This window comes from Propithecus coquereli, unplaced genomic scaffold (genome assembly GCF_000956105.1).
Source record: "Propithecus coquereli isolate 6110/MARCELLA unplaced genomic scaffold, Pcoq_1.0 Scaffold171, whole genome shotgun sequence".
NCBI lineage: Eukaryota > Metazoa > Chordata > Mammalia > Primates > Indriidae > Propithecus > Propithecus coquereli.
The window spans coordinates 6863075-6876127 of NW_012141747.1; the positions used below are offsets into that span (position 1 = coordinate 6863075).

A 13053-nucleotide genomic window follows, 5' to 3' on the forward strand; every position below is an offset into this window, starting at 1 on the left:
GGATCATTCTGTATATATATTTTATATTTTTTTCTTTTTTCCTGTGGTCTCCTCTGCTTGTCACTAAACACATGTTTTCCAAATGCTATTTTTATTTTAGTTAAAAAAAAATTTTTTTAAGCATGAAAATGAGGTTTATTGAGGAAGAGCAAGATAGGTTATAGAGTAAGAGCAAGATACATTCACCATAGATGACGAATGGGCCCCCTATCCTAATAAGAGGCCCAAATGCTATTTTTAGAAATACATGAACTCTGTCACTAAGCATGAAGAATGACCATACAGAAAACCTTGAAAACCTTGCAAATGATATGATGTCTTCTATCAAGGAGAAAGATGCCCTTGGGCTAAGAAAAACTGCTAAAGTTAAAAAAGAGACTGTTGGAAAAGAACAGAATGAATATGACCCCTATGATGGTACAAGAGCAATGGATTCCATGGGTAATTAGTTTCATGGAATTTAGATAAGTATCCTTGACCACTCCCTAAACTCTGTATTTCTAGAAACGTCCAAAATTGCAAGACAAGTTATCTTACTATATTTATATTCATATATAGCAATCCTGCTAAAATTCTGATCTTGTATCTATCTGACCTAGATTTCCCGAAGACTGGATGCAGGGAACCATTTAGCTTTCTCAGTGCCACCAAATGCCTTCTCAGGGTTCATGCTGTGATTCCCTGTGGACCATGGCCCCTGTGGGCAGTGTTTCAGCTGCATGCCCAAACTCAGGGCTCACGCTGACCAACAGTCATTGATTTTGCCAGGGGAAGGGGTGGAACCTTCCTTCCTTCCATTTGGCCCTCTCCTTTTCTTGTAACCTGTCCACTCTCTCTGTCTAACAGGCATTGGTCCTCCCACAGTGCAGGCACTCCTTTCCTTTCGGCAACTTCCCACAACATGAAGCAATGCTGCTGCGCTTTATTAGATTTTCTTTGGGGAAATCCCCTGATTTTCCCAAACCCAAGATGACTAAAAAGTGCTGGGCTGAGGGTTAGCTGAGGTGAGTAAGTAAAAATATACTTCTTCCTGACCTCATAAGTAGACTAGCAAACTGTGGTGGCAGAAGTGCAATGAATGTAATGAAAGGGCTTCAGGAAAGTAACACTGTTATTTATTTTTAGCAACGGTATAATGAAAGTGAAGACAAAAAAAGATGGAATGCATCAAAAAGGCAAACGATAATATATTTATAGCAAATTTATACACACAGCCTATTCTACAGACCAGCGTTTCTTAGTATTGAGAATTCATGCATTGGGAGTGTGGGAATCTAGATTCAGGGCTTTCCTTCCTCAAAGGCTTATGCACATGCCTTTGGTCAAATCACATCAAGTTAAACCCCTTTGGAAAAGAGTTCCAAAATTAGAAAGGCAAATCTTGGTGAGACCAAAGCATCTATTTGCTCCCTCTTTTCTTCTCATGCTGACAGGGTCACCATGACCACAACCAATTGCACAAAATGAGATGCTGAGACCCATGGGCAGGCCTCTGGTGCTCTTTTTTGGTAGAAGAGAAGGGTCTGCACTGGTTCATTCACATTTTCACAGGTCTCCTGACACCCAAAGGATACACATGTGTAAGATTAATAGCCAGGTAAGAGGGCAGTATACAGCCAACCAGCAAGAGTACTGGGTAAAAATGGGCACTAATGCAAACTCTAACTGGGCTTCCCACCCTTGGCCCTGTCTCCATTGTTATGTCACTTAGCATAAAGAAGAGAGCCCCTGTCCTTTCTCCTTTGAGCAGAGAAGTTTGGACAAGCAAAGGTGAAGTTTGTAAGCAAGGGAGGGTGAGGGTGGAAGTGGCGTGTGGCTTTGAAGATGAGGAGGAGGACTGTGGTGTCATCATCTGCCTTCTTCTCCCATCCACTGAAGGGGGCAGGTCAGGGGAGGAGAGGATGCTGAAATGGATCAGTCCTGCCTCAGTCTCCACCTCCAGGCTGCATAGGCTCAGAGCAGTGATGTCCAAAAAGGCCCACGCTGGTGCCTAGCCTCTCACCTTGAACCCTCAGCACAACCCTCACACCATGGCCCACAGCCCTGCTGCAAGGCCCAGGGCCTCTGGCTTCACTGTGTCCATGGCCTGGTTTCTGTGACAGCCAGCCGACATCTGAGGTTGCACCAGCATCATGCCCCAACCCACACCTGACATTATCAGTAGTATACATTTCAGAATCACGCAAAGTGGAGCGGCCATTTCAAGATAGTGCTCGAGTCTCTCTGTGCACTCTGTGAAGACAGAAGAGCACACACACCAAGACAAGGCAGGGGGTGCCAGGGACAGCCAGAGGCCAAGCAGAGCTCCTGAGAAGTACACTTTTACACTAGCAGGGAGATCTTTACTTTGAAATTATTTCACAAATGTTTCTGTGGTGCCTAATGTGTGCTGCAATCAAACGAGTGCCTCAGTTCCTGAGGTCTAGAGGACAAGGACTCAGGACCTTTAAGAACCCAGTGCATAGGAGAGCATTCAGTGCTTAAGAAGGATGGGCTTCCTTGCTGACCTCTGCACCACACAGTCAGATTTGACCTAAAAAGTAGCTGAGAACCAGTATTTGGGGCCAAAGAAACACTATTAGAGGCTGTACTTGAAAGACACGCTTGGGAGCGCTTTAGGACTCTTGGAGGCTTATCAACGAGATGGGTAATGGGGAGGCAAAAAAAGTAGGAAGAATGAAGCCAAACAGGATTTGGCTTTCCTTTTACAAAGACTGCTACTGTGCTGCTTTTTCTCTAATCTTGAAAAATAACAATTTTCCAAGGAAAGATTGGCCAAAAAAGGGAATTTACAGGCTCTATGAACATTCAGAAAAAAAAAGCCGAGAGAGTAAATAATACCTATGAACACATTATTAATGGCTATTGAAAGATTTAACTGTTAATACTATAATCATAAAATACATTTCAGTACTAGAGATGAGAACAAGGGATATTTAAACTAAGACTATGATCTGGAATGACAAAAGCAACCATTCATTCAGATGGACGCGCCAAGTCTTCATTTATTTCCCTACGTCTTGGTAATCTGTGAGCATGTGCAGGCCACGGTGGGGCAGTTCAACTGCATCAGTCTCTGTTCCATGCAGTGCTCTTCCCACCCCCTTCTTGTGCCCGTGTGCCTTCTGTAGAGTTCCTTTCCTTCACATCTTCCCATGGCCACAGCCCTCCAATCCTTCAAAAAGCCTATTTCAAATCCCTCCCCCATCTTATCAGCTACATAGCACATTATCATTTTAACAAATTTGATGACACAGTACCATTTGCTTGGCATTATATTTATCTATATATAAAATAATTATAATAGGTAATAATTATAACTAACACTATTGTGTTATTGTATGCCACACACTAGAAATACTGGCTAAGTGCTCCCTATGCTTTCTTTCCATTAAACCTCATTACAGCTTTATGGGGTTGATATTATTATCATGATGCTCATCTTAAAGATGCAGACACTGAGACCCTGAGAGAGATGTTTAAATTACTGGTCTAAGAGAGCACTGAGGCCGGGCGCGGTGGCTCACGCCTGTAATCCTAGCTCTCTGGGAGGCCGAGGCGGGCGGATTGTTTGAGCTCAGGAGTTTGAAACCAGCCTGAGCAAGAGCGAGACCCCGTCTCTACTAAAAATAGAAAGAAATTAATTGGACAACTAAAAAAAAATATAGAAAAAATTAGCCGGGCATGGTGGCACATGCCTGTAGTCCCAGCTACTCAGGAGGATCGCTTGAGCCCAGGAGTTTGAGGTTGCTGTGAGCTAGGCTGACGCCATGGCACTCTAGCCCAGGCAACACAGTGAGACTTTGCCTCAAAAGAAAAAAAAAAAAAAAAAAGAGAGCACTGAGTGAGAAATTGAGAGATTGAGATTCTACTGGTGTAAAAACTCCTTTAGGAAAATGCAAATTAAAACTACTACAAGAAACCACTCTCACTTATTAGAAAGACCAAACAGAAAAAACTGATAATATGAAGTCTGTCAAGAATACGGAATAATTGGAACACTCATATATTGCTAGTGAGAATGTAAAATGGGATAGTCATTTTGGAAAACAGTTTGGCAGTTTCTTATAAAGGTAAACAAATACCAGATGACCCAATAAGCCCACTCCTAGTTATTTATGCCCATGAGAAATGAAGACATATATCCACACACAGAAAACCTAGATGTAAATACTTAAAAGCAGCTTTATTCATAACTGTCCAAACCTAGAAAGATCTCAAATGTCCATCAACTGGTGAATGGATAAATAAATTGTGTTATATCCATCAAACGGAATACAGATGCACCTTGACTTATGGTGGGGTTACATCCTGATAAACCCATCATGAGTTGAAAATATCAGAAGTTAAAGATGCAGTTAATACGCCTAACATACCAAACATCACAGGTTAGCCTACCCTACCTGGAACATGCTCAGAATACTTACATTAGCCTACAATTGGGCAAAATCATAACACGAAGCCTATTTTATAATAAAGTTTTGAATATCTCATGTAATTTATTGAATACTGCACTGAAATATGATTTCTACTGAACATGTATTGCTTCTGCATCATGGTAAGGTTAAAAATCTTAAACCATCATAAGTCAGGGACCATCTGTACTATTAGAACAAAAACAAACATACTACTAATACATGCAATGGCATGGGTGAACCTCAAACGCACTATGCTAAGTGAAAGAAGCCAGACTCAAAAGGCTACATATTAATAATTCCATGTATATGACATTCTGGAAAAGGCCAAACTGTTGGGAAAGAAAATAGATGAGTTGCCTGAGCCTGGGGCTAGGGAGTTGATTACAAAAGAGCAAATTAGAGTGAGGGAAATATTCCCTATCTTGATGGTGGTGGTAGTTCCACAACTGTATACATTTGTCAAAACTCAAAGAACTGTAAACTAAAAAAGGTATATTATATTGCATGTAAATTATACCTCAATAAACTTGATATTAAAAAATATTAAATAGTTCCCTAAAGGTAGGATCATGCAGCAGTAAGCCCCATTTAGTGCAAAGTGTCCAAATAATTTCTGATCAAATCTATCATTTGAGCTAACCAGTAAACAGACGAGTAAGCTTATCTAAGCTTTATTACGGTTTCATTTCCCTATTGATCTTTGGTACAATAACCAACAAAAGATGACCAAGCAGGAGGAGAAGCCAAAGCGGAGGTGGTAGAAATGCTGAATGATTCCAAGTTCACCAGTTAGGTAGAAGCAAGTACCAACCTTAGTAAGTTTCTTGAACTTCTATTCAAGGATCTCAGTTTTACTAGAAGTTGAGGCTGCTTTCTCATTGTCATGATCTGATGAAAAACATTGCCATGTGCTTTAAAAAAAAAATTGAAAATAAATCTCAAAACTTTAAGTGCTTAGGACAGTGAGTATAATAAAACAAATGTTTTGTGAAAATATACCAACCAGTGGTGCTGAACTGAATGAAAGGCAGGAATCACCCATACCTTAAATGAGCTGATAGAAAGATAAAGTGTAATGTTAACGCCTAGGGACCTCCCTAACAGTACCCGATTGGCCACTACATCATGTGTTTTACAGCATTATTGCTGCCACATTACAAAGGAAAGAAAGGGAGCTGAAAAAGCATGTTTGACTCAAGGTAGAGCAAACTGCATTCCAGATATCAAACTCCTTCCTGTTCCAAGATGCCAGGACTGGTATTGTAGGGGCAGCAGCAGTGGCACATGTCCTGAATCACCAAACAAGGAGAGGGATGGCTGAAGGGTGAAAATGGAATTCCAAATCTGTCAGGCTCTGAGCTCCGTGAGGCAATGACCATATCTGTCTTGCTCTCCATTTTCCCATTATCTAGCACAATGCCTGGTCCGTGAACATACTAAAAGACACTCAATATTTTTGGAGGGCATCATGGCATGTATATCACCATTTCAAATGTCTGTACCCTTTGATCTAGCTACAGAAAATCTTTGAATTAGCTTTTCTATTAATTCTGTAACAGCACAAGCATTAGTCCAGTGTTCAATGAAATAGAACTAAGGCAGGGTCCTCATTCTTCATGATTTCTTACATTAGAGTCTCACATGTGCTACTAAGAAAGTAAGCACTTAGATAAAAATGATTAAGATTTTAATTTCAAATGGCATTTTACAAATGTGAATCCAAGTGAAAAATGTTGTTTATTAGAACATAGCTAGCTACCTTGTCTGATGTATCTTCTATTGGTTTAATCTTTAAAAAAAGGAAAGGAAGAGCTGTACCTCTTCTGGATACTGAAGGGTCCACTTCAATACCTTTTTCATAAGGAGTACCACCATTTAAGAAGAGTTCATAAGTCCTATGAAAGAATAATATATGATGACAGATGCATGTTATGGGCATTTTATAAACACTGAAGTCAGTAGTGAAATATTTTTTAGCACAAATATGTTCACAGACATTTTATTTATGTCTCATTGTAAATGACAATGATAGTTGTTGATCCTTCTGTAAGGTACCATCTCAGTCTCTCCCTTCCCTATCTAATGTAGAAAATACATTATTCCACACCAAAATTAGTAAGGTTAATTGAAGTCATTACAGTGTTTTGACATTGATGATTTGTGTTAATGACAAATAATGACTGTTTTTTGAGGTGGTTTTCAAATATGTTGAGTCACTATTTGAAATAAAGCCAGTATGAATTTATATTATTTTTAAAATATGAAAGTAACATGTAGATTGTTGTAAAAAGTTTGGCATAGAAATGATAAGTAAAAAAGTGAAAAATCCCTCCCCATATCTTCCCCTCTAGTTTAGTAAGTCTCCTGCCCTTTTTCTATGTAAATGTAAACAAATAGATAAACACAGGGAATTTCAAAAGTAACACATGCTTTTCCTTTGAAGTTACACACCAAGTGTACAAAGCAGACAGTAAAATCCCACCTGCACCACCTCCCCAGTTCTGCTCCTCAACCTCTGGGAACAGTTTACCTAGACCCACCGTAGGTTAACAAATAGCTTTTAAGGAACAAAAGTAGAGTCATAGTATTCACACTATTGAGCAACTATTGTTTTCATATAATATACAATGAAAATGTTTCTATATTAATATACAGAGCTCTACCTTATTTAAAAAAATAGCTGTGACTTTACTTTCAGAAAAGATGGAGTAGATGTGCTTTACCTTATTTCTTCCACTCAGTACAACTAAAAACCCTGAATATATTAAAAAACAAAAACACCCCACAAGTAATCTGTCCCACAAAACCTGTGGGATTTTACTGTCTGCTTTGCACACTCAGTATGTAACTTTAAAAGAAAAGCATGTGTTACTTTTGAAATTCACTGTGTTTATCTACTCATGGTAATGAGGTGCTCCTCCCCCTCCCACTGGGGTGAAGTCAGAGGACTGGTGGAGTCAGGACTTTTACCTCTGCCCAGTGGTAAGGAGCCCATGTGGGGAGTGTTATCTAAATTAATCCTGGCAACAAGCCTTTAGGGTAGGAATTATTACAGTCCTCCAGATTAAAGATGGGGGAAATTCAGGTTTGTAGACCATAAGGGATCCACCTATTGTTACTCATGCAGAGCTGGGACTAGAGCCCTTAACTTTATAATTTCAATCTTGGGATCTTAATCAGTAATCCTACTGCCTGCCCATTTGTGTCCCTTCTGTGAATTTCTTTTTATATCCTAGACATAGATCTTTTTTTCCCCCATTTTAAAATTTGGATTATCTTTTTCTTATTAATTTTGAGAGCTCTTTTTACATTAGGGATAATCATCTTCTCACTCTTCTGTATACACTGCGAATATTTGCTTCTAGTCTCCCTTTTGATCTTAAAGTTTAAAGTTGTTTACGGTGGTTGCCACTAAAATTTCAATGTCCCACCTACAGAAAAACGGTAGAGAGTCACAGAGGACCTGAGAGGCCGGATTTAGCTTTCCTACTCTTTGAAAATTAGGCTCTGTTTTTATCACGGTGAAATGTGCAATACCATAGGAAATTATCAAAAGAATATTCTCAGCAAATAGCCAGTGCAAACACCTTTTAAAATACCTATTCTATATATGTCATTTCTTCCTCCCCAGGATGAGACTGTGCATGTTGTTTTCATGTATTACTTTAAACCACACTAAAATCAACATTAAAAGCCCTCTCCCCCAACGTTATTGAAATGCTAACAGGACAAACCTCAGGTATCTAGATTCTAAAAATTGAATTTGGTTTTTTTTTTTTGAGAAATAAAACATTCAAGATTTATTTTCCAACAGACAGGCGGCATCAGCAGGTACAGCTACAGGGGTTTCTCGATAGATCGTACATTCACAAGGCATTATTAGCTCAACAGTGAGAAAGCCGCTGGTGTGTTCTATGTAACAATATCCACTTCACAGTGTATACAGTTACTGTTATTGTGTTCACTTACAACTCCAGAAGGAAAGGCAGAATTTGGGGGAAAAAAAAAGGGGGGGGGGAAATCCTAAAATCAGGTGCAATATCTAACAAAACTTGGGGTAATAGCCTTGATCCACTTTAAAAAAATGAATTTCTACAAAATTATTCATTTGTAAGGAAAGCCAACTTACTTTGTAGGAATAGGAACTCCATCAGCATCAAAAAGTTTAAGAAACACCCAGCCACAACTTAATTCTCCTCTTTCACCAGTTGACTAGGAAATAAAACAAATACATGAAGTTTAATGTCTACACTAGTCAAATTTACAAGCACATACCAAGTCCTTTTAAAGGACCAAAACTCGTATTCACCTTCAGAACTAAAAAGTTCTTCACAAGAAAATAAAATGAAACATAGTAGAGTCCCATTTTACTTGCAGGTCAGATGTTAAAGGTGGTATGTCAAATCATAATCATATTTTGTCAAAATTGCTCTTAAAAATCCCTTCAACTGGATGATGTGGCAACCGTGATATTATTCCTTGAGTGCTATAAACATTCTGCAGAGTGATCTCAAATCACATCAATACTATATAGGATTATGAAGCTTTGTTTCATTGAGAGAATGGAATACAGATACCATTCATTCATTCAAGGGCTGTTTTGCTTGGAATTTTACCCCCACTGTCAATTGCCAGAGGCCCCCAGAGCTTGCTTGGGAGGCCTGCTCCTCTTCCTATCCTACCCACCTGCAATACATATGGATGGATTTGCATTAAAGAAATGAAGGGATGGTGTAATACTGTTAATGTAATCTCTCTGTAATGGCTCTCTGGGTTACCAGGAGGCAAGGAATATATACTACACCTCTCAAGCTGTTATTAGAATGTGGACACATTTAATTACTAGCACAGACCTGTGCCCACTGGTTCAATAGTTTATATGGCATAAGTTAACCCCAGTTTCTGGTGTTCCCTTTATAAAAATTACCACTCTGCCAGGTCCCTTAATCAGATCCCTCAGTTACAAGGCTAAGTATACTCAGCCTCTGGAGGACAGAGGTGGACTACAGTGCTGGAATGTCACTGAGCACCTTTTATCACTTTCCACAAAGTCCCACCCTTTCCAAATTTTCATTTCTTTAAAAGCACTGGAATTCATGCAAGCTATAAAAGTAAATGTAAATAAATAACCTTTTATTTTAAATACTACTTAAAAAGCAGAACTACATATAAAATTAGACACACTGCCATTCTCATTCCTCAAAGGATTAAAATTCTATTACACATAAAAACCTCAATTATTTTACTTATAAATACAGACAATTTTTAAACTTTCCCTTTTAACTGATACATTAGAAAGCATTATCTTTCAACTGACATACATTGCGAATATAAGAAATTCCAAGTTCAAATAATATTCCAAGATCCAGAGATGAAGAGTTGGACCTGATAAAACAATCACCATCAAATAAGCATGGCAAGATGCCAGTAACCTGAAATGATAAAGAAACTAAAGTTACTTATCAGTAACTTTAAAAATAAAATAAATAAATAAAATAAAAATAAATAAATAAAAATAAAGTAAGGTTAAAAAATAGAAAAGCGGTTTTAGCCCCATTCATTAACAAATGATTTTTGCCTTTGCATTATATAGAAATCTTTTAAGGAAAACAAAAAGCAGATGGATTGGATTCACCTATACCAATAATTTGAAATAAAAAACTTTAACTTCTCTGTTTAAGGGCAACACCTTTACCTTGACTTACTCTGTCCTTAGCATAGAGGCTAATATAACAAGTGCTGTACCTAGGTCCCCAGAGGTGTTACAAAAAATAGTTTGCATACATCACATTTATATTAATCATTGTTCTTCACAAACAGAGCTAAAATTAAAGACTGAATACACGTATTTCCTCAACTTTCCTGATGAGAGCCTTATAAATGTTCCTTTCCCTTCCCTTGTGTTCATTCCATTCCCTCTTCCAAGATTTGCGGTCCCCAGCCCCCAGGCCAGTACCGGTCTGGTCCGTGGCCTGTTAGCAACCGGGCCGCACAGCAGGAGGCGAGCGAGCAGAGCTTCATCTGTATTTACAGCAGCTCCCCATGACTTGCATCACTGCGTAAGCTCTGTCTCCTGTCAGATCAGCAGTGGCATTAGATTCTCATAGGAGCATGAGCCCTACCGTAAACTGCACATACGAGGGATCTAGGTTGCGTGCTCCTTATGAGAATCTAATGCCTGATGATCTGAAGTGGAGCTGAGGTGGTGGTGCTGGCACTGGGGAGCAGCTGCAAATACAGGTTATCATCAGCAGAGAGGTTCGACTGTACAATGAATGTAATGCGCTTGAATCATCCTGAAACCATCCCCCCTGCCACCGGTCTGTGGAAAAAGTGTCTTCCATGAAACTGGTCCCTGATGCCAAAAAGGTTGCGGACCACTGCCCTAGACAACTGCATCCCCCTTTCTTGTCTATAAAATCCTATCCCTCCTTCAAGGTCTAGTTTCTTTTTCTTTTTCTTTTTTTTTTTTTTTAAGGTCTAGTTTCTTTTCTACAGAATCTTCCCTCAGCCAAAGGACTAGAATCAACTTCACCCTCCTTTGTGCTTCCAAAGCACTTGGAGCCCTGTAACCATTACAATCTGCCTGAGTGAAACTTACCAACAGTACCCACCCCACACGGCTATTCTAAGGATTGCATAGGAAAATGCGCATCAGGGCCAGGCAGAGGGCCTAGCACCTGGTTAGAGCTCCATAAATAGAGGATGTTGTTACTATTCACATAGCTATTTTTCCCTACTAACATGTAAGTTCCCACATACCTAGGAAGAATGCCTTGCATGTAACAGATGCTTAATTTCATTCAACAAAGTAACATATACTTATTATTTATCCTCCCCAACATCTTTGTATCCTGAGAAAACATTAGAAAATTCTACCTAAACACTTCACATACACAGAGATGCAATAGCAGAATTATGAATTGTTGTGCCAAAAGACAACCCATGTTTCTCACTGGAAGCAGAGTGCTCAGAAGATGAAGCTGGCTGGCCTTTTAGGAGGTGTGCTCAGACAAGTGTACACATGGAGCACACGAGCGAGGTGGCTGGGCCTCACCCACAGCCTGAGCCCTCTCATTGAACCTCCATATTGCTTTAAGATCTTTTAATGCGATAAAACAAGGTTCATTAAGGGTTTTTAGGGGGCAGTTATACAAGGGAGTTAGCTGTGGGAGGTAAGTAAATACTACAGTAATGAAACTTTGAAGGCAGAAAAAAGTAACATAAGATACACTATAGACCTGCAGTCCCCAACCCCAGGGCCAAGGACCAGTACGGGGCCGAGGCCTGTTAGGGACCCGGCTGCCCCACCAGTCTGTGGAAAAATTGTCTTCCATGAAACTGAGGAAGGTGGGGTGGGGATGCAGGGGTGTGAGTGGAGAGCGGCAGCGGGCAAGCAAAGCTTCATTTGTATTTACAAGCGCTCCCCATCGCTGGCATCAGGCCTGAGCTCTGCATCCACCTGCCCCTCTCCCCATCTGTGGGAAAATTGTCTTCCATGAAACCAGGCCCTGCCAAAAAGGTTGGGAACCACTGCTATAGACAATTAATGTTGTAAAAAGAACATAAAGACATCTCTGTCTTCACTATTATCCATGTAATACTGACTCAGTGATTTGAACCCACCTAACCTCATTCCGGTCTTGACAGTACCTAGTGCAACGTACCAGTCCCTTAGGCGTCACCCTTGATTTTATCTGAAGAAAGCACAGCTCTCATTAGCACAGCTGGAAGATTTCATTTTTAAAAAACACTCCACTTCCTAAATTTTATCATTTTGTTTTCATTTTTCACCACATAGGTATTTTCTAAAATTGAACCCTGAAATCCATTGAATGAGATGATTCATATGAATTATAACTTTGGTGGGTCAGAAACATGAGTAATTTTTATCAAAGTCCTCAAGGAACGCCAAAGAATCTAGAGATTTAAATCTAGCCCCATCTATTGTGTACTAAATATAAATACTACACTTTGACAGCCTTATCTTAGAAATTAATTGCTTAACACATAATAGGTAAAAAGTTCATTCCTCATTCCATCACTCAGCAGATTACTTACCTGAGGGGAAAAGGTCCATGTTTTGGGCTTTTTAGATTGCCATGTGGCTCTGACTGTATGAATGTTGCTCAGAACCTGAAATGAGATTTTCCCTTTTGAAATCATGTTGTAGAAACCTCTTTGAAACATCACCACTTCCAAATCCCAAAGGGTTAACAGTGGCTATACTGGGTGGGGAAGATAGGGAGGGGGAAACTTTCACTTTTTACTTTATGCAATTCTGTACTTTTTTTCTTTTTACATCAAGTATGATAATCACTTTTAATTAGTGAAAAACAAGTGTTTCAGCACTTATTAATAAAACAATGAGGGCGTTGATAATATCAATGCAGACTTGGACCCTTCTGCTAATATAATAGAAAATCATATTCATTGAAATCCTTAACATCTGGGATAGGTTTACCAGAAAAGTAAGTAGAATTTCAGGTAAAAATGGTCCTTTAAGAGATATGACCCACAGAAGCATTTCATATGTAGTCCATTACCCTGTCACTATGGTAGACAATGCTAACAACTCAGATACACTTACATTTTTCTCAAGATGTCTAGTCCCATAAATTGTATTCTTCCTGCA

At 39.3% G+C, this 13053-nt stretch overlaps 1 protein-coding gene across 2 annotated transcripts in view; it reads right to left on the reverse strand.

The window, feature by feature from the left end:
* The window catches only part of NPHP1 (nephronophthisis 1 (juvenile)), a 56571-nt gene that overhangs the window by 11665 nt on the left and 31853 nt on the right, over positions 1–13053 (reverse strand). For both annotated transcript variants that reach the window (XM_012641895.1, XM_012641894.1), the window contains 5 exons: positions 12480–12554; positions 9740–9850; positions 8548–8630; positions 6237–6313; positions 5230–5329 (listed from right to left, as the gene is read on the reverse strand). In XM_012641895.1, the coding sequence (XP_012497349.1) occupies positions 5230–5329; positions 6237–6313; positions 8548–8630; positions 9740–9850; positions 12480–12554 (446 nt within the window). The remainder of the gene's footprint in view (positions 1–5229; positions 5330–6236; positions 6314–8547; positions 8631–9739; positions 9851–12479; positions 12555–13053) is intronic.